The sequence below is a fragment of the Halichoerus grypus genome, chromosome 11, assembly GCF_964656455.1.
Source record: "Halichoerus grypus chromosome 11, mHalGry1.hap1.1, whole genome shotgun sequence".
NCBI classification, from domain to species: Eukaryota; Metazoa; Chordata; class Mammalia; order Carnivora; family Phocidae; genus Halichoerus; species Halichoerus grypus.
In genome coordinates, this window is record NC_135722.1 from 13,489,250 (window position 1) to 13,511,525 (window position 22,276).

At 36.1% G+C, this 22,276-nt stretch overlaps 2 protein-coding genes across 2 annotated transcripts; both read left to right on the forward strand.

Annotated features, from left to right (window-relative positions):
• The first annotated feature begins 641 nt into the window (after positions 1–641).
• Positions 642–1,622, forward strand: LOC118543452 (olfactory receptor 5W2-like). Its single transcript, XM_036104527.1, is given in 1 exon segment — positions 642–1,622. A coding segment is annotated over 1 exon segment (978 nt). The 5' UTR covers positions 642–644.
• A 7,979-nt stretch (positions 1,623–9,601) lies between these two features.
• On the forward strand, positions 9,602–10,537 carry LOC118543449 (olfactory receptor-like protein OLF2). The gene has a single exon (XM_036104523.2). It carries the CDS (start codon positions 9,602–9,604, stop codon positions 10,535–10,537), a length of 936 nt encoding a protein of 311 aa, XP_035960416.2.
• Positions 10,538–22,276: the final 11,739 nt, after the last annotated feature.

Sequence of the window (22,276 nt, forward strand, 5' to 3'; positions counted from 1 at the left end):
CATATTTCAGTAAACACTAAAATCAGCTTACACCAAACACTATACCATAATAACTTTTTCTTTCTCTTTCTTCTTTCTTTCTTTTTCTTTCTTTTCTTTCTTTCTTTCTTTCTTTCTTTTTTTCTTTCCTTTCTTTCTTCTTTCTTTCTTTCTTCTTTCTCTTTATTTCTTTTTCTCTTTCTTTTTCTTTTTTTTCCTTCTTTCTCTTTTTCTTTCCTTCTTTCTCTTTCTCTTTTTTTTTTTTTTCCCTAACACATAATGTCCAGTATCTTCTGGTGTTTTCTCAACAACTTTGTAGTTTCTTTTATATTATTTTGCATATAAAGTGAGCGTTCAGTTTATTCAGATTTAGTACTTGACACTGGACAATAGAAGTCAAGACAAGTAATATATCTCAGGAAAGACATATGTAGTTAGAACCCACAGTTATCAACTTTCTATCCCAAACATTTTTTAGTTTTTTTCATAACACAACAATGTTTCTTTAAAAATGACTCTCATTGGGCTCTTTCCTGAGGGTAAAGGAAATAATATAAGACAATGTTTTGTCTTACAGATAGTGTTTTGGGTATCCAGTAAAATCAAATCCTGATCTATCACTTGCTTGTGATTTTCGAAAAAGTTTAGAACACGCACAAAGAAGAATGGACAAAGGAAATTGTTCTTCCTTAACTGGATTCATTTTCTTGGGAATTACCAATAACCCTGGGATGAAAGTGACTCTATTCACCACCATTCTGGTTATTTACCTCATTAATCTCCTGGCAAATATTGGAATGATTACTCTAATTAGAATGGATTCCCAGCTGAACACACCAATGTACTTTTTTCTAAGCCATCTCTCCTTCTGTGACCTCTGTTATTCTACAGCAATTGGGCCCAAGATGCTGGTGGATCTATTTGCCAAAGACAAATCAATTCCCATCATGGGCTGTGCTCCATAATTCTTGATCTTCTGTACTTTTGCAGATTCTGAGTGTCTACTTCTGGCAGTGATGGCCTTTGATGGGTACAAGGCCATTAGCACCCCCTTGCTCTACACAGTCAGCATGTCCAACAGAGTGTGCTCCTGGCTCATGGCTGGGATTTACTTGGTGGGGATGGCAGATGCTTTCATACACACAACTTTAACATTCCAGTTATGTTTCTGTGGATCAAATGAGATTAATCATTTCTTCTGTGATGCACCTCCTCTCCTATTGCTCTCTTGCTCAGATACACAGGTCAATGAGTTAGCGATATTCACCATTTTTGGATTCATTGAACTGAGTACCATTTCAGGAGTCCTTGTCTCTTATTGTTACATAATCCTATCAGTCTTGAAGATCTGCTCTGCTGAGGGGAGGTTCAGAGCTTTCTCCACCTGCACCTCCCACTTAACTGCTGTTGCAATTTTCCAGGGAACCATGCTCTTCATGTATTTCCGGCCGAGTTCTTCCTACTCCCTAGATCAAGACAAAATTACTTCATTGTTTTACACCCTTGTGATTCCCATGTTAAACCCACTGATTTATAGCCTATGGAACAAGGATGTGAAAGGGGCCCTACAAAAATTGAAAAATAAAATATGGTTCAAGTATTTATATTCTGCATGTGCACATACACTCACACACATAGAATGATTGGTGTTTTCATAAAATTACATAGTATGATCTATGAAAAACAGAATTTTCTCAAATACTTAAATAAATATCTATACTAAAATTCAATCATAAAAAAATGCTGCAGTTCCTCAAACCTGTTATGCTTCACTATGGTCTTCAATTTATTTATGAAACTATCTTCTTTGTGTCAAACATCCCGGCCCTTCTAATTTTGCCATATATTTACTTGTTTATTTTTCATTTAAGCATTATTACAAGTATACTTGGATTTATTATTGAGTACTCACTAAGTACTTTTTGTACATTTAGGTGCATTGCATTTCATAATAATTCAGTAGTTTCCAAATTAATGAATCCTATAATCTAGAGGAATAAACAAACATTAATTAAGCATTCAAATAGTTTATAATAAGTTTTAAAACTTACTTTTTGTACATTTAGGTGCATTGCATTTCATAATAATTCAGTAGTTTCCAAATTAATGAATCCTATAATCTAGAGGAATAAACAAACATTAATTAAGCATTCAAATAGTTTATAATAAGTTTTAAAATAAAAACTCGGGGTTAACAATCTAGAAAAAATGAAAAAAAATCAAGAAAAAATAAAAAAAATCTAGAAAAAAAGTCAAAAACTAGTGTGCAAAGAAAGGCTTATCTGGATGATGATATTCAGTCTCAGATCTGAAAAAAAAATGCAAGTTGGGGAAAGTAAAAGATTCTAGGCAGAGCGTCTGATAGTTACAGAGGTCTTGAGGTGAACAGTTCTATACCTTAGGAATTAAGAAAGTCCAACATGTATAGGTTATAAAGAGCAATGTAAAGTGCCTTGGTCAATTACATCATTGTGCCGAAATTATTAAGAAGTCCTGCATCACTTCCTCAGGGAAGGTTTCCTTCCCATCTTGCTTCCTTCTCAGCTCTGGTTAAGTGCCCCTTTTTATATTCACAGACAACCATCTCCTGTAAGTATTGTTTTAATATTGCTTGGTTTATTAAATCACTGCCTCCAAAATAAGATGGTGGGCCTTCTTTGTTCAAGGATTGAGCATCCCATCCCTGTTATCCAAAGTACCTGCATGGTGCCAAAGACAAGAAATGGCAAAACAAACATATACCAAATGAAATACTAGATAACATTTTTAAGAGCTTATTAGATATCAATAACACAATTAACTGAGGGTACGGTATGTGGCTTGAATATATATATTTTATAACTCTTCAGAAAGTACATAAAATGGTTGTGGATACTAAAGTAATGGATCTATAAAAAGTTACATATTAATTACACCAGAAGTAAAGAGCTTTTTTCCATGTACATGTTTGATATCTGTCAATTTAATCTGTCTGTGCTCTACTTTCTAATGGTTAAAGTACTGAATTAGCTTGCTGAGGCATCATGGGAATGGCATATATTTGAAGGATCATATAAGACCCAAGGACACTCTTAATTACCAATTACAATTATAGAAATTAAAAGCCACTGAATGTAGGGGCACCTGGGCAGCTCAGTTGGTTGGGTGACTGAATCTTGGTCTTGGCTCAGGTCAGGATCTCATGGGTTGTGAGATCGAGCCCCTGTTGGGCTCCGTGCTCAGTGAGGAGTCTGCTTGAAGAGTCTCTCCCTCTGCCCCTCCCCCCCTCTCATGCTTGCTCTCTCCCTCTTTCTCTCTCTCTCTTCAAATAAATAAATAAATCTTTTTTTAAAAAGCCACTGAATGTCTTAGATTTTGTAGTTGCTATTTTGAAATTCATTTGTATGAAAACATTTCAGAAAAGACATAAACCCAAGAAGATTCTTTGGCTTTCAAAAAGACATTTGTGGGACCCCTTCCTATCACATAGGATCTTGTTGGAAAAAAATCTATGAAGCATGTTTTTTTTTTAATACAGCCTTTAAGTGTTTCTACCTGAACCATATGTTCTCACTTAACACATACTCTTTTGAAGTTGTAATTTATGAGCAGCAGCTTAGTAGAAAATACTGTTTGAAATACATTGTCCAAAAAAAATTGGGTGAAGTAGATTGCTGGTAATTTAGGGAATGTAAATATGTTATCTAGTTAACCCATCACTCTCCCTTTCAACAGCTATATATTACAACATCTAAAACTTGATATGATCTACATATTGACAGTTTTACCAGATCTAGTAGGTCTGAACTAGAGGAAATGAAATTTTAAAGAGAAATAAATTTTAATCCTATAGTGGGGTTCCAAATATAGAATTGATTCATTTAATTAATTGTGGGTTTCCTTTCCCTGATTTTGAGAGGTTTAATAACACATTATATGGGACAATTTTTTAGGGTATTTGTAACTCAAATAGAAGCTTGAGTAGATAGACTACAATGAAACATCTATCTTATTATTTTACCTAAATAGGCAACATCATATCAAAAGGCTTTGATGTATTCCAGCCTACTTCAATCCTCATCATTACCTTCCCTCCGTAATCTCTATATCACATCTTTCTCACATATACCCAATGACAGATAGCAAATATTATTGTCCAAATGAAGTTTTTTAGAGAAAAGGGGAGGTCTTCAAAGATGATAATACAAGAGGCCTCAAATTCTCCTCCTCCCATGGATACCCCAAATTTACAGCTATAGATAGTACAATTCTCTCTCAAAGAAATCAAGAAAATATCTGAGTAACTACTACACATTGGGCAAGTGAGAAAATACCCACATTAAATCAGAGGGAAAGCTAAGGCACAACTTTGCCATAAACCCCACCCTCGGCACAGGGACATACAGTTGGGGGGGATACCCCGGCTCTCAGCTTCTCCATGAGGAGTAAAAGGTTTATGCCCCACAACTAGTTTCCCAGCATTTAATAGTCCCACTAAAGGGGTAGACCTCCAAATATCCTTACTCCAAAGACCAATATTGGAGTCTTACATCACAAGATTCGTAAGACTATAGCGAATAAAATAGGAGCTGCAGCTCTGACACCAGGGCTCAGAGCAGAGATAACAAAACAGCCCATTTCTCAGTCTTTTCCTGAATGGGATCTTTTGGTACAATTTAAAAGTCTGAGGGTCAGGCTTCTGATTTTGCATGTTTCTAGGAGCTGATTGGGATCCTCCCTGGATACCAGAGAAGCCTGTGGACATGCCCCCTCTCCCTCCTGCTGACCCCAAGTTACCAATATCTCCTTGGAAAGAGTTTGTACACATGTCTGCACCCGTTTTTACAACTGCCACTTGAGGATTATGTTGCTAGATCACCTGACTCTGATAGCCAACGGTGTTTCCATTCAGCAATGCCACAGAATTTTAAAATCATTTCAAGTGTCTTTTCCAACCATAACGCTATAAAACTAGAAACTAAAAAGAAGAAAAAAAAACTGGAAAAGTCACAAATATGTAGAGATTAAACAACATGTTCTTGAACAAACAGGTTAAAGAGGAAACCAAAAACGACCTCAAAAAATATCTTGAGACAAAAAATGGAAACACTACATATCAAAAGTTAGGGAATGCAGCAAAAACAGTCCTAAGTGGGAAATTATAGTGATAAATGCTACCATTAAGGAAAAAAAAAAGATCTTAAATAAACAGCCTAACTTTGCACCTCAAGGAACTGGAAAAGAAAAACAAACTAAGCCCAAGGTTAGTACAAGGAAGGAACAAACAAAGATCACAGCTGAAATAAGTGAAAGAGACACTACAAAGAAAATAAATAAGATCAATCAGACTAAGAGATGGTTTTCTGGAAAGATAAATAAAACAGACAAATCTTTAGCTAGACTTACCAAGATTTTCATTATAACTGAAAGAAGATGCATTTCAATCGATAGCACACAAATATAAAGAATCATAAGACGCTATCATGAATAATTATATGCCAACAATTTGGACATCCTAGAAGAAACAAGTAAGTCTCTAGGACATACAACTGACCAAGGCTGAATCAAGCAAAAATAGAAAATCTGAATAGACCACTTGCTACTAAGGAGATTAAATCAGTAATCTAAAACCTCCTCACAAAGAAAATTCAGGACCAGATGTCTTCATTGGTGAATTCTACCAAACACTTTAAGATGTAATAAGTAGTTCTCAAACTCTTCCAAAAATTGGAAGAAGAAGCAATATTGCCAAACTCATTTTATGAGACCAGCACTACCCTGATACCAGAACCAAACAAGGACACTACAAGAAAATTAAAGGCCAATATCCCTGATGGACATAGATGCAAAAAGCATCCACAATATAATCACCAACCAAATTCAACAGTGAATAAAAAGAATCATAATCCATAATCAAGTGTGATTTAGTCCAGGGATGCAAGGATGCTCCAACATCCCTAAATCTATCAATGTGTTAGACTACATTAACAAAAGAAGAGATAAAAATCATATGATCATCTCAATAGCTGCAGCAAACACAATTGATAAGATGCAACATCCTTTTATGATGAAACTCTCAGCAGACCAAGTAGAGAGGGAAATTACCTCAACATAAATAAAGATCACATATAACAAGCTCACAGCTAACATAATACTCAACAGTGCAAAGGTGAAACTTTCCCTCTCACATGAAGAATAAGATAAGGATGCCACCCTTGCCACTTTTATTCAAAACAATATTGAAATCTTAACCACAGCAGTTAAGAAAGAAAAGAAAGAAAAGCGTCCAAATTGGAAAGGAAGAAATCCAATGGTTTCTATTTACAGATGACATGATATTATATCTACAGGACCCTAAAGACCCCACCAAAAAAGAGAACCAATAAAAAAGTCAGGAAAATTGCTGGATATAAAATCAATATACAAAAAATTTGTTTTTTTTAATGCACTAACAGTGATCGGTTAGATACAGAATTTTTTGAAAAAAATGCCATTTATAATAACATAAAAAGTAAAATACTTAGGCATAAATTTATTCAAGGAGGTGAAGGAACTGTACACTAAAAACAATAAGATACTGATAAAAGAAGTTGAAGAAGACACAAATGAATGAAAAGCTATTCCATGCTCATACATTGGAAGAATTAATGTTAGTTGGAAATCAGGAAGTGTTTTGTTCTCCAGTTTTGTTCTGCTTTCTCAAGATTGCTTTGGCTTTTTAGGTCTTTTTTTGTTTGTTTGTTTCATACAAACTTTGAGATGGTTTTTCCTATTACAGTGATAATCACCATTAGAATTTTGATAGGGATTGCATTAAATATGTAGATTGCTTTAGGTAGGAAGGCTATTTTAACAATATTTGGAGAGGACACAAAATTACACTTCAATACTTCTTAACTTTGTAAAAATTGCAATGAATAAAAGCAAACTAATTAAAAAAAAAAACAAATAGACCATGGCATTCCCTAAAGCCTTCTCCATGTACAAATGCATGTATGATCTATATGAGTTGAAATAGTTTGCAAAACCTCTTTATTTCCTTTTCTCTCTGTCACCAATTCATCCAATCACTTAAAATACTTACCAACTAATATTAAATTAGACAATACTTGTACCAGACTTGGTGCTAGGGTTGCAAGATATACAGAAATTAGCCAAGGTCAGTTACTATTTCTAAGGAGTTTAAGGTGTAGTAAAAGATATATTTCACTTGTGTACATAGGCTCTCCCCACCCTTTTCAACATCCATTAGTTAATTGCTCTTTGTAAACTGGCATTGAAACATTACAACAATGTTTTGTTGCACCAATTTTATAAACTTTTACAGTGGAATACGTGTTATTTTTCTGAGACAAACCAAAGGTTAATATCTCAAGGTTCTTGCTGCCTGCTTTAGCAGCATTTGATGGGAGGATCTTTTATATACATTTGTAACAGATGAAAAATAAACCAGATTTCAAGCTCTTCTTTTTTTTTTTTTAAAGCTTAAACCACGTACCAAGTCTTTGGTCTAAATTGTGTAGGATAAGTTAAACTTAAATTGCATTCTATTAACCAATACGTGTGTATTTCTGTAAGCATAGTTATGTTGAAATAAAGTTTTGAAAAGCAAAAAAAAAAAAAGATACATATCTGAATGAAATAAAAATAATTCATGAAAAAGTGTGCTAAGTATGTGGATGTTATAGTCATAAATTAATTGAAATCCTGTTGGATAATATGTGGTTTTAAGAATGGCATCAAATGTGATTCATGAAAACTAAGTATTAAATATAATGGTTGAAGAATGGTTATACTTCTAAGTGGGAAGGGGAAAGTGATTGTTTCTGAAATGAAAGAACCAGAATAAAAATAATTAATAATAAATAATGATTAACAAATAAAATAATCATTTTATTTAATAAATTTGTGAATTTAATAAATTAAACAAAATGAATAATAATTGAGATAAAAATAATTAAATAAAGGTTCTATTTAAATTTCATTAGAAGTCTGGAGGAAGATCGTACAAATTCAGGATAGCAATGAATCATATTATAAAAATCATTTTACTTTCCTAAAGATGATCCATGTGATGCAAGTGCATAGAATTTAAAATCAGCCTTTGCTAAAGTTATTGCAATAGCCACAGGGGAAAATACAGAGCTAGAAATATAATTAATCACATGTTTGTATACTACAAAAGTGTGAGGGCAGAGGCGTGAGAGACTTCAGTCCCATATGACACTAAATAAAAACAAAATGCAATCTGTCTGTGGTGTTCAGCTACCAGGGGCAAGCACAGAAAGACTTGCTCATCACAGGTAGGTTTCCAAGTCACCAAATTTAAAGAATGAAGAATAAAAACCTTCCATGTGAAAAAAATGAGGAGTCAAATATTTAGAAAATTGTAAATTAATATTTTTTTACTTACTTCCTTTGGATAATAATCTGCAACCTAGTGGCAAAAATATATATTTCTTATAAAATAGGGTGTTTTGGAGTAATTGTCACCAGCAAATTTATAGTTTTACTTACTTATACTTAAACCAAAGTAAAGAAGAAAAACATTTTTTAATCATGTGAAAGGGCATATACAAATTTAAGATTTTTGTATAAATTCAGCCCCATATGAACCACATACCATATTTATGCCAATCCAAAACAAACTGAGACCATCCCTTATATTCCAATTCTCATATAACAGAAATACAGGTGCATATACACATATATGTACATATATACACAAACAGAAGCCTATATATCAAAAATATATATTTCTTGTTCCCAGCTTTATATTTTTAAAAATTTGTTTATCTGAGAGAGAGCGGGAGAGAGAGTAGGTGGAAGGGTAAAGGGAGAGGGGGAGAGAATCTTCAGCAGACTCCCCACTGAGTGCAGAGCCTGATTTGGGGCTTGATCCCACCACCCTGAGATCATGACCTGAGCTGAAACCAAGAGTCAGACGCCTAACCAACTGTACTATCAAGGCATCACTTCCATCTCTTATTTTTGATGAAAAAGTCAGGTTGAACATCCAAAGAGATGGAATTGTATATGTTAAGTTGCTTTCATTTGTTTTTATCATTTTTCCTTTGCTGGTCAAGGAACATGTCCTTTGGCACCAGACCACTCCTCAGTGTAAGTAATAATAATGTGGCAAAGCAGTAAAAAACATTGTATTGTTCAATATTTTTAAATCAGAGATATGTTTACTACTTCCCAATTTAATATAGTCTTAAACAAATCTTGATTCTTGAAGAACTCAGTAAGAGTAATCACTTTCGTACTCAATTGGATATTAATTTTTCAGACAGAAGGATGTACATTCAGCTTTGTCTTTAATTTAACTGTGACTTTCATATTATTTTTGACCTGAGCTGAGCCTTTATTCGTGATTGACCACTGAGATAAAGCAGGGAAGGTGCACACAAGTCATATATCTTGTAGGTGATCTCCAAATTAAGAATCAGACCTTGTCTAAATTCTATCCCAAACACTTTAACTTTGTCAACAATATTAACAGTGAAATTTGTCCAGGCTAGTTTCTGAAATAAATCCTTTCTGACAAATAGATTATATTTTTGTGAATGTCAAGAAGAGTTAAAATCTTGATATATCATTTCTTGATCATTTCTGTAGCATTTTAGAAGAATCAAGAGGAATGGATGGAAAAAATTGCTCTTCTGTGAATGAATTCCTTCTCTTGGGAATTAGCAATGACCCTGGAGTTAAAGCGACTCTATTTATCACATTTCTAATTGTCTATCTCATCATTCTTGTTGCAAACCTCGGGATGATCATTTTAATTAGAATGGATTCCCACCTTCACACACCCATGTATTTCTTCCTCAGCCATCTCTCTTTCAGTGACCTCTGTTATTCTACAGCAGTTGGACCCAAGATGCTGGTAGGCTTCCTAGCCAAGAACAAGTCAATTCCCTTCTATGGCTGTGCTCTGCAATGGTTGGTGTGCTGTTCCTTTGTAGATTCTGAGTGTCTACTTCTGGCAGTGATGGCCTTTGATCGGTACAAGGCCATTAGCACCCCCTTGCTCTACACAGTCAACATGTCCAGCAGAGTGTGCTCCTGGCTCATGGCTGGAGTTTACATGGTGGGAATTGTGGATGCTTCAGTAAATACGATACTAACATTCCGGTTATGTTTCTGTGGGTCGAATGTGATTAACCATTTCTTCTGTGATGTCCTACCTCTCCTCTTGTTGTCTTGCTCAGAGACACAAGTTAATGAGTTAGTGATATTCACCATTTTTGGCTTCATTGAACTGATTGCTCTTTCAGTTCTTTGTGTATCTTATTGCTATATCATCCTAGCAGTGATAAAGATCAACTCTGCTGAGGGGAGGTTCAAAGCTTTCTCCACCTGCACCTCCCACTTAACTGCTGTTGCGATTTTCCAGGGAACTCTGCTCTTCATGTATTTCCGGCCGAGTTCTTCCTACTCTCTTGATCAAGACAAAATTATTTCATTGTTTTACACCCTTGTGATTCCCATGCTAAACCCTCTGATTTATAGCCTACGGAACAAGGATGTGAAAAAGGCCCTGAAAAAACTTAAAAGTAAAAAGTGGTTTCATTGAAAACTTACACGCATGTATTTTTTTCTCCCAATCTTACACTATAATTCATGGAATACAAAACTGTTTTGACTACTGTGGTGTGATTCAGTAAGTATTTATACCATTACCAGCCATGCCAAAATGTGTCATTCCCTAAATACTCCATGGTTCATTTTATGTCTTGAATTTATATTTGGTACTTCCTATTTGTGGGAAATTTTTAGACTCCTAGTTTGCAAAATTTTTGTTTCCTCAATCTTTCATTTGTGCATGAATTGAATTTTCTAAATGTTCTTGAGTATTTTCTAAGTACCTTTACATGCTTTGAATTTCATGGTGAATCTAGCAGTTTATTTACTAATACTGCCAATGAAAACTACAATTTTAATTAATACTAAATTACTTATAATAAACTATAATTACCCTTAATGTAAAAACAAACAAACAAACTAGAGACTATAAACCCAAAGTACATTCTTCAAAAACAGTGAAGGAAATTGTTTGAGATGACAAATTTACTTGTTTATGACAAAATAAAATTGTTTTTAAGAGTAAAGCTGGGGGCACCTGGGTGGCTCAGTTGGTTGAGCATCCAATTCTTGGTTTCAGGTCAGGTCATGATCTCGGGGTTAAGCCCCATGTGGGGCTCTGTGCTGAGCACAGCTTGAGTTTCTCTCCTACTCCCTCTGCCCCTCCCCCTACATGAGCATGTGCTCTCTCTCTCTCAAATAAGTAAATAAATAAATATTAAAAAAATAAAGAGTAATGGTATTTTGATATAAGAATGAAATATGTTTTTTCATGATTTTGTTATCTCATCTGTTTTTACTTATAATAACTCAGTAGCTCAACTGCTGAGGGGCTTATTAATAAAAACACATGAAGAATCAACTTTGGCAAGGGGGTACTTAGACTATAAATACTGAGACTTGTGAGGATTCCCTGAGAGTGTACTGTCTGGGAAAGGCTACAATATGTACCTCTATGTTTACTGCAGCACTGTTTACAATAACCAAGATATGAAAGCAAGCCAGTGTCCATTAATAGATTAACAGATAAAGAAGGTGTGGGATGGATATATACTATATATTTATATATATGAATATATATGGAAAATATACATATATAATGGAATATTATTGAACCATAAAAAAGAATGAAATCTTCCCACTTGCAGACATAGACAGACCTAGAAGATATTATGCTAAGTGAAATAAGTAAGACAGAGAAAGACAAATACCATATGATTTCACTTATATGTGGAATCTTAAAAAACCAAATGAATAAAGAAGCAAACAAATAGCAGAAAAAAACCTCATAAATACAGAGAAAAACTAGTTTTTCCTGGGTGGGGAGGTGCTTTGTGGAGATGGGCAACATTAGTGAAGGGGATTAAGAGGCACAGACTTCCAGTAATAAAGTAAGTCACAGAGATGAAAAAGTACAGTATAGATAATAGAGGCAATAATATTGCAGTAACATTTTTTGGCAACAGTTGAGGACTAAACTTACAGAGAGCACTGAGGAATGCATAGAATCACTATGTTGCATACCTGATCCTAATGTAAAATGCATGTCAACTATACTCAATAACAAAAAATTCTAAAAATTAAATTTAATTAAAAAAAATAGCTCTCCAAGGACACCTGGGTGCCTCAGTCAGTTAAGCATCTGCCTTCGGCTCAGGTCATGATCCCAGGGTCCTGGAATCGAGCCCTGCATTGGGCTCCCTGCTCAGCAGAGAGCCAGCTTCTCCCCCTCCCTCTGCCTGTTGCACTGCCTTCTTGTGCTCTCTCTATCTCTCAGACAAATAAATTAATATATTCTTTAAAAAAAATTAACTCTCCAATGACCTTGGAGTAATGAGCTCCTGCCTGGTAAATGTCATTCTTCTACTGGCAGTGGTGATAACCGAGAGCCAGGTACTAGCCCATGAAGATCATCCTGCTCATCAACACTGACTCTGTCATTCCCTAGCAATGCCCTCTAGCAATAAGGGACTTTTACTTTTGCACTGGCAGCTGGACGACAGCTCTGGGGTGGCTAAGCTATCTCTCCTGAGTACCAACTCCTATAAAAGTCCACTTCAACTAAATTTGGACTTCATTCTTTTCATGTCCCCCTGCCTGGAACAATAGTGCAATTAATCTATCATTGATTGGAATCTGTAATTCCTTTATTGTCTTCTTAAAAGACATCACTGTATATGCTGTAGGCTAGTGAAATTCACACAGTGAACTTGTGTTAAATAAATTGTTAGCAAAGACACACTCAGACTCTGAGCATTAATTTGCCTCCCAAAACAAAACAGAAGTTAAAAAGTGCCTCTTGCAAATGCAGACAATTAATCTGGGATCTAAAAGATAAGTAGGGATTAGCTGATAGATGCAGGTAGGTAGAGAAAGCATTCTATGCTGATGGATCAGCAACTAGAGGGTCCTCAGGGGCACAGGACCAAGTCATCTGTGGAATTTAAAGACAACCAGTGTGGCTGGATTATAGTGCTGCAAGTCACAACTCAGTCACTTCCTCCACAGGCTTTCCTTCCCTCCAGCCCTTGTTAAGCTTGGTTCGTACACCACCCTGTGCCTGAGAGCACTGTTGAATCCATGACTGTTTCCTAAATCATTCCCCTCCATGTGGGGTAATGAATACTCAGAGTTCAAGGACTGTGCATTTTTATCTCTTTACTCAACACCACCATACCATCTGGGTAAAGAAAGAAAGAGATAGCAAAAACAGTTAATTTTTATTAAATTCATGGAGGCAAAATAAATCACTGGGTTCAAGTACGTGCCTTAAACACATTTTTGTATCATATATGTAAGCACATAAAGTAGTTGTGGATGCTAAGTGTAAGGAAAGATGGAAGACCTACAAATTATTTGGAAAATAATTTTACCAAAGACCTCTTATCTGGATGTTTACAAGATATTTGACAACTTGACTCTGCTCTAGTTTGCTGATGATCAAATTGAGACAGGAAAACCAAAGGGACCCCATAAGAGAAAAAGCTGGGTTTTTTTCCTTTGCTTTTTTTCTGGCTTCTTCTTCTAGCACCTACACCCTACCTCACTCCACACATGCCTGGTACTGCAAATAGCATATGTCCTCCTTGTAAGGGACAAAGATGTGATGATATCACTGGAGTTTTCCAGCACAGTAGATGAGATATAAGGAATGACTGAGCAGAGCCATCATGTGCCTATTCCAGACCACTGTCACTATCTCAAGGCCAAGACCCCTGGCTTCAGGGAATGAGTGACTTATGAAAAACACCCAGACCCCATCCTTCTTCTGACCAGTTCCTGTTACCCGAGAAGACATGTGCACCAGACCACAATCACCAGTAAAAATCCCAGACCCCAAACAAAGACAAGACTCCCTCATTCCTTTTCCAAGTCTCCTGGATGCTCCATCTGTATGTCTCTCTATATATATCCTCCATAAAGTCTGCTTTTACCTCCTGCTGGCTCAGGTTTGATTTCTATACTGTGTGAAGCCAAGCACACTCTTGGCTGATCCTGCAGGACCAGGACCCCCTTCTGGGCCCTTGGATGCAGCCTGCCTGCATCCAAATCACTGAAGTGTCTTGTTTAGTAAACAGGGATAAGGATATGCATTTGAAGGACAGACATACAAGAATACTGGGCACTCTTGGGATGCCTGGATGGTTCAGTCGGTTGAGTGTCTGACTCTTGGTTTCAGCTCAGGTTGTGATCTCATGGGGCATGGGATTGAGCCCCATATCTGGCTCCATGATCAGCACAGAATCTGCTTGGGATTCTCTCTCCCTCCCCCTCAGCCCCCACCCACCCACCCTTTCTCTCTCTCAAATGGATAAATAAATATATTTTTTAAAAGTATAAGGGGCATTCTTAAATGTTTGTTACAATTGCACAAGCTAAAAGTCATTCAATGTCTAAGGCTACCTAGGTGCCATTGTAGAAGGCTTTCGTGAAAATCTTTCAGATTGCCACTAAAGCCCATGTAGGACAATGAGACTCCTTCTGTTGTCCAGGGTGAAATTCCTTCCTCAATACCATTCTGAGAAATGGTAGCAGGATGTATAGAGGTAGAAAAAAAAAAAAACAGAAACAAAAACAAAAAAATAAATGGGTGATGCTTCCTTTAGTCACAATATCCTCTCAATTAGTCAGTGCTATTTGGACATTGTACCTATAAATTAGGTACTCTCATGAGGAACAGCATTGCAGGAGTGCAATTCAATCAGACTAAAGCCCAAGCAAGGATGAGTGTCAGTCTTAGAAGCACAAAGATCCTTAAGACAACTGGAGTGTATTTAAGCTCAGATTTGATCTGCATCTTGGCTTCTATAAACAAGTCTAAGTCTAATGTGTGATCTAAAAAGCAGTAACTATGAAGCATATTAAATGAGGCATTTTAAGGTCAATAAAAGAGTGTCCAAAAATGGAATCGACTGATCTATAAAATTTGTTAAATCTCTGTGCCTAAGTTTGTGAGAGCAGAAGATGAGTAACCACTTCATGGAAACTAGGTAATTCAAGACCAAGATAGGAGCTTGGGCTAAATACCTGCAAGAGGTCATTAGTGAAATCTCTCTTGATTTCCAACATAAGTTCAGAGAAAGTTATATCAAAACAATTTATATTAACTTATCTAATCCAGTCCCCGTCATTTCCTTTACTGTCTATATCCATAACTCATATGCTTCTCATAGTGTACCTGCTACCGGTTCGTAGCCAATGTAACTGTCCCAGTAAGACATTATCAATGTCTGCATGTAATGAGTCAATAATATAGGTCCATGCCTTCATCTTACTCACTCATTACTTCTGCACAAGCACTGACATCTTTAAACATAGGCATAACCAGTGAATCCAGAGTAAGGTATGTGCATAATGATACAAGCAATTAATTCTATGCTGTGGAAAGCTGGTTAGCAAAATTTGCTAACACAATACTAATGCTCAGTACTTTGCTAAGTGTGTGGCTCTTTTTTTAAAAAGAATTATTTATTTATTTTGAGAGAGTGAGAGCACAGAGGGAGTGGCATAAGGAGAGAATCTCAAGCAGACTCCCCGCTAGGTACAGAGCTGGAGATGGGGGTCAATCTCAGGATGCAGACATCAGGACCCTGAGACCACAACCTGAGCTGAAATCAAGAGTCCCTTGCTTAACCCGCTGAGCCACCCAAGCACCCGATCTGTGGCTCTTTCTTAAGAGGCAGCAAATGTAACCGAGTTTGATATCCTCCCTAGAAACATGCTGTGAACTGGAGAAACAGCAACAAAATTGGGTCTGAATCTACTCCCAACTCACTACAACTGTGACCTTTAACAAATCACTTTTCCTCTTTGGGTCTCAGTACCACCCTGTCAAATGAGTGGTCTCAACTGGATAATCTTATTGTATGTTCCAGATACCGCATTCTGTATCTATATTGATTTGATTCTATCAATGAATATGCACAAGCATCCCTCTATATGTGGGTAGATTAAAAGAGAATAACAGATATGGGGGCATATATTCATACTAAAGGACTGCATTACGTCACTAGGCCAATTTGACCCAAAATAAGGGTGGTAATAATGACAGATACCATGGGTTGTAGGAGCCTCAATACCATTAAGTTAGACTCGTTTAACTGTCCTTCAGCTCTGCATTTTGACTTTAAGAGACACTTAATAAAAGTGGATACCCAACTTTATTAGTCCTCAGGAAATCACATATTCTACATAATGGCTAAAATTAAAATGACAGATAGCATTAAGTGCTGTCAAGGATGTGGAACAGCCAGAGGACTCACACACTGAAAGTGTGATACTGGAAACATCGATTGGCACACTTTTTTGGAAAACTATACAATGCTATTTATTAAAACTAAATTTTATACAGACGTGTGTGCACAGGTTTCCAACCCCGGGTTTTATATACAAGATAGGTGAGTGCATACTTCCACCCAAGGACATACAAAAATATTCAATCTCACATTATTGGTATTAGAAAAAAAGAAAACAACTCAATTGCTTATCAACATTAAAGCAGATAAATAGTGATATTTTTGTACGAGGAATACGATTCAATAATGAGAGCAAATGGACTGTAACTGAGAAAATATCAGGAATGGATTGCCCAAGTCAGTGTTGAATGAGGCAGCACATACTGTAGGCATCCACTAAAGTGTGATTCAAAAATATACTAAAATAATCTATCATGATAAAAGTCAAGGAAGTATTTACTCCTTTCTAGACAATTAATGACTTAAGAGGGAACATGTAGAAGTCTTTGTTGATTCTGATAATGTTCCTTTTCTTGGTCTGGATCCTGGATAGGGGTATTTTTAAAAAAATTTATCTAGTAGGGGCGCCTGGGTGGCTCAGTCATTAAGCGTCTGCCTTTGGCTCAGGTCATGGTCCCAGGGTCCTGGGATCGAGCCCCGCATCGGGCTCCCTGCTCCACAGGAAGCCTGCTTCTCCCTCTCTCATTCTCCCTACTTGTGTTCCCTCTCTTGCTGTGCCTCTCTCTGTCGAATAAATAAATAAAATATTTAAAAAATTATCTAGCAGTATAGTTATCATTTAAGTATTCTCTCTCTCCATATATACATATATATATAGTCTCTATATTCTCTATATTTATATTACACATCAAAAAGACTTTCCAAAAGCAAAGTCTATTCACCTTCAGATTATAAAGAATTTCATTTTTTTTAAATTTTTTATTGTTATGTTAATCAGCACTGATTACATCATTAGTTTTTGATGTAGTGTTCCATGATTCATTGTTTGTGCATAACACCCAGTGCTCCATGCAGAACGTGCCCTCTTTAATACCCATCACCAGGCTAACCCATCCTCCCACCCCCTCCCCTCGAGAACCCGCAGTTTGTTTTTCAGAGTCCATCATCTCTCATGGTTCATCTCCCCCTCTGATTTCCCCCCTTCATTCTTCCCCTCCTGCTATCTTCTTCTTCTTCTTTTTTTTTTTTAACACATAATGTATTATTTGTTTCAGAGGTACAGGTCTATGATTCAACAGTCTTACACAATTCAAGGGCTCACATAGCACATACTCTCCCCAATGTCTATCACCCAGCCACCCATCCCTCCCACCCCCCACCACTCCAGCAACCCTCAGTTTCAGAATTTTATTATTAAAAAATTGTATCCCTAGAAATGTTTTATACACAATAAACCCAGCATATTTTTGTAAAACAAATGCTGCAACTTTCACAAGATATCTCTGTGAATAATTCTATCTTTTGTTATTAATATAAGCAAAAATGTCTTATTCAAACCATAAGCACTCCTCATCCTCTTTAAAGCACTAAGGAGAATTAGTGGTTTCCTTGGCATCATTATCATGCACTAAACTTTCTCACATTGGCCCATGACTCAGGGCCATACAACTATTTTCTAAAGAGGCAGGTTTATAAGTAGACAGTTGGCTATATAGGATTACATATAGAAGCACAGTGGTATGAGGGAAGTCATGTAGGCACAGATTTTATTTTTTCTCACTTGCTTGTCTCTCATGTCTTAAATTCCAACTGACAATTTTTCATAATGTAACAAAGCCAACTTCAATTAAAAACAAATCCATTTAGGATGGTAATTATCCAATTTTTAATAATAACGTAGTCGCTGAGGATCAGATTTGAATGGAAAGGTCTGAGAGAAAGTTAAGTTAAATGGTTTGTAGGGGCAGTTGAGTTTTAAGAAGGTAAATTTATCTTCCATCTAAACAGAGTGCAACCTGCCGAGATTTGTCATCCCTGGAGACGGAGAAGCATCTGATGAGAAAATGAGTTTGGAAAAGAAAGCTCCTGGGGAACCCAAGTTAATTTTTTGAACACACAGATTTGGTATTTACTTGACTTTCTTAAGGAAATAAATTAACTTCAATAAGGCAAAATATAGAGCAAGAATATATTACTTACATTACATTCAAAAGTAGACTTTAACAACACACAAACATCTGTGCTTGTCAGCATCCTGCAATGATTCATATGTTCTAAAACGTCCCTCAGAATATGGCCAACACAGAGAGTGTCCCCCAAGATTGTCAGGTTACACAACCTCAAGGGCATTACTTTACTTATTTTCTTGGCTCCCTGGATTGGTGAAATACAGCATTTTGTTGATTTGATACATTTATATATTGGAATATGCTTAGCACCATAGCACTAGCTAACACTTGCATCCCGTCATGTAATTATTATTATATTTTGTAGTGAGAACATTTAAGATCTAGTCTCTTAGCAACTTTGAAGTATCTCATACAGTATTGTAACTCTAATCACAATGCTGTGCATTAGATCTTCAGAATTTAGTCATCTTATAACTGCAAGTCTGTACCCTTTGTCCAACATCTCCCAATTTCCCCACCCAATTCTTGCCCCTGGAAAGCACCATTCTACACTCTACAATCTCTGTGAGTTTGCCTTTTTTAGATCAGACATATAAGTCATATCATACGGGTGTCTATCTTTTGCTGTCTGGCTCAGCTCACTTAGCATAATGTCCTGCAGTTCATTACACTGTAGTCAGGAAACTATTATGAGCAAGTTCTTTGAGTCTTAAGAACATAATGCTATGAAACTCCAGAAGTTAGTACTGATTACATCTGGATCTCACTTTCAGTCTCTGTATAATGAGATTGGTAAAGACAGCTCAGGAAACAGGAGGTAATATTAGAAATATGATGATGTATATGGATAAGTTAAATAATATATGAAAACCACACAGAGTTTGGTAAGATCTCCGTACTTTTTGCATCATCAATCTAGTGCTGAGTAAAGAGGTGCTTAAAGGTACGTTTATAGAAAACAGAATAGAGACATTTTATAGGGCAGAATAGTGGCAACATAGGATTTAGCTCTCAGTCCCAATGAAGAAGTCCAAATGAGTCAGGGACCAACAGGAGTAATGAGGATACAAGAAGGTAGAGCATTACATTTGTATCTGTATGGGAGGGATGTGGGTAGACACAAAATTCACACTTCAGTATCTCTCAATTCTCAAATAATTTTGAGAATTTGCCACAAATAATAGCACACAAAACTTATTTTTAAATAAATAGAAGTTGGCTTGGTTTTAAGAGCATTATTACCACATATTTTTTAATAAAAGTTCATCCCATGGGGTGCCTGGGTGCCTCAGTCAGTTAAGCATCTGACTTTGGCTCAGGTCATGATCTTGGGGTCCTGATATGGAGCCCCTTGTGGGGGTCCCTGCTCAATGAGGAGTCTGCTTGTCCCTCTCCCTCTGCCACTCCCCCACTTGTGCTCTTTCTCTCAAATAAATACACAAAATCTTTAAAAAATAAAGATGAATAAATAAAAGTTCATCCTTGTACATGTGAACTATGTAAGTAGAAAGGTGGTTTATTATCCTCTTTGTTGAACATCTACCAGACTAACAACAGGAAAATATTTAATACCACACATTTACTGAGTCATTACTTATGCATATCCTATACTAAGGATTGTAGGAGTGTAAAAAGACACAAATATAATTAGGTAAAACAAATAATTCGGTAAAGAATGCACTAGGTGTAGATGTTTTACAGTGGAAGGAGAGCAGAATATGCCTCTGAAAGCAGGAAATTAATCTCCCAGATGAAAAGTACACTCCCTGTACCAGGTGATAAAGTGGCATCCTTATGACCAGAGAGAGGGAATTTAGGGCCAAGAAGGCTGTATAAATAAAAATCTTGTTAATTCCTAATTTACTACCCCAAGGACAAACCTCTTTGTCTTGTCAATTCTTCACAAATTTATCATTTCCTTGTCTAAAAGGCATAAAAGCTACCTTATTTGGTCACTTCTTTGAGTCTCATATTTTTTATGGGGTTCCCTTATGAATGAAATTAAATTTGTTTTCTCCTGTTAATCTGTCTTATGTCAAATTAATTATTAGGTTACTGAAAGAACCTAGATAAAGGGAAAGGTTTTGCACCTCTACATAGTGAAAAAACCATTGAAATGTGGGTTGAGAGAAAGGAAACAAACAATGACTAATGAAAAAAGCAGTATGTTAGACTATCATACTTCTAAATGGGAAGTAAAGGGGACCTTTTAGAAATGGAAAAAACAGGATGAACAATGAAAAAGAACTGAAAATTATTAAGCAGAATGTTGCCCTGCATTGAAAATAATACACTCAGACTCAATACTGAGTGGACGTGCAGGATTGCCTCTAGAGAACAGTGACTGCGTAAGTTTAGACATGGTTATTTTTTTTTAATTTCTTTACATATTTTATTTTATTTTATTTTATTTTATTTTATTTTATTATGTTATGTTAATCACCATACATTACATCATTAGTTTTTTTTAAAATTTTTTTATTGTTATGTTAATCCCCATACATTACATCATTAGTTTTAGATGTAGTGTTCCATGATTCATTGTTTGTGCATAACACCCAGTGCTCCGTGCAGACGTGCCCTCTTTAATACCCATCACCAGGCTAACCCATCTCCCCACCCCCTCCCCTCTAGAACCCTCAGTTTGTTTCTCAGAGTCCATAGTCTCTCATAGTTCGTCTCCCCCTCCGATTTCCAGCCCCTTCATTTTTCCCTTCCTACTATCTTCTTCTTTTTTTTAACATATAATGTATTATTTGTTTCAGAGGTACAGGTTTGTGATTCTACAGTCTTACACAACTAACAGCAATTTGCTCAGTTTTTTTTTTATTATGTTATGTTAATCACCATACATTACATCATTGTTTTGATGTAGTGTTCCATGATTCATTGTTTGCATATAACACCTAGTGCTCCATTCAGTACATGCCCTCTTTAATACCCATCACCAGGCTAACCCATTCCCCCACCCCTTCCCCTCTAAAACCCTCAGTTTGTTTCTCAGAGTCCATAGTCTCTCATGGTTCATCTCCCCCTCCTATTTCCCCCCCTTCATTTTTCCCGTATGTCTCCATTTTAAATAAGTCACACTTAATATTTGGAAAACTTTCCACTCTTCATCTTAGTGTGCTAATTTTGCATTAGTTGTTTATTTTATGCATTAATTTAATTATTCTAAGAACTATGAGTTTTTAGTGTACACCTTTTGCACTATAGGTGTCTTGTGTTTCATGGTGATTCCAGTAGTTTATATTCCAATGAATTCCATAATGTAATAAAAATAAGTAAAATTAATTAAATAGTCTTACAACTATTGATGAGAAACTCTAAATCTCCCTGAAGTGAAAAGGCAAGAAACTCTAAGTTCAAGCAAAATGTCTACCTGTAGAATGCGGAGAAGAAAGGATTCCTTGAAATTCTGTTTCAGATCTAAATGGTGAAGAGGGATACAATGAGGATGGGAGGAAAAAAGGAATCCAGATGGAGAAGCTGTAATTACAGATCCTGAGGTGGATAGGACAATGTCTTCTTAGAGGTGATGTAGTTGTAAGGGAGCAAAACTTTCCCTTCTTCCCTTCCTGGTTCTTTGGCTGATCTAATAATTAAATTGATATAAGATAGATTAACAGAAGAAAAACAAATTCAACTTCTTATGTATAGGATCTCAAAAAAATATGAAACTCAAATAAGTGGCCAAATAAAGTATCTGTTATATTTTTTAGACAAAGAAACAATACATTTGTCAAGAATTGACATGACAGAGAAGTATGGTCTTGGGACCAAACTTTACTTCTAAGTAAAGAAGTAACAGAGTTTATTATACAGCATTCTCAGCCTTCAATTCCCTCTTTGGGGATGAGGAGGTCTCTCTTTCTCCTGGTGCAGGGAGAGTACCCTTCACATAGG

Bases quoted from the DNA above. Each gene is read 5' to 3' on its own strand.
- LOC118543449 (XM_036104523.2), top strand. From the start codon at position 9,602: ATGGATGGAAAAAATTGCTCTTCTGTGAATGAATTCCTTCTCTTGGGA.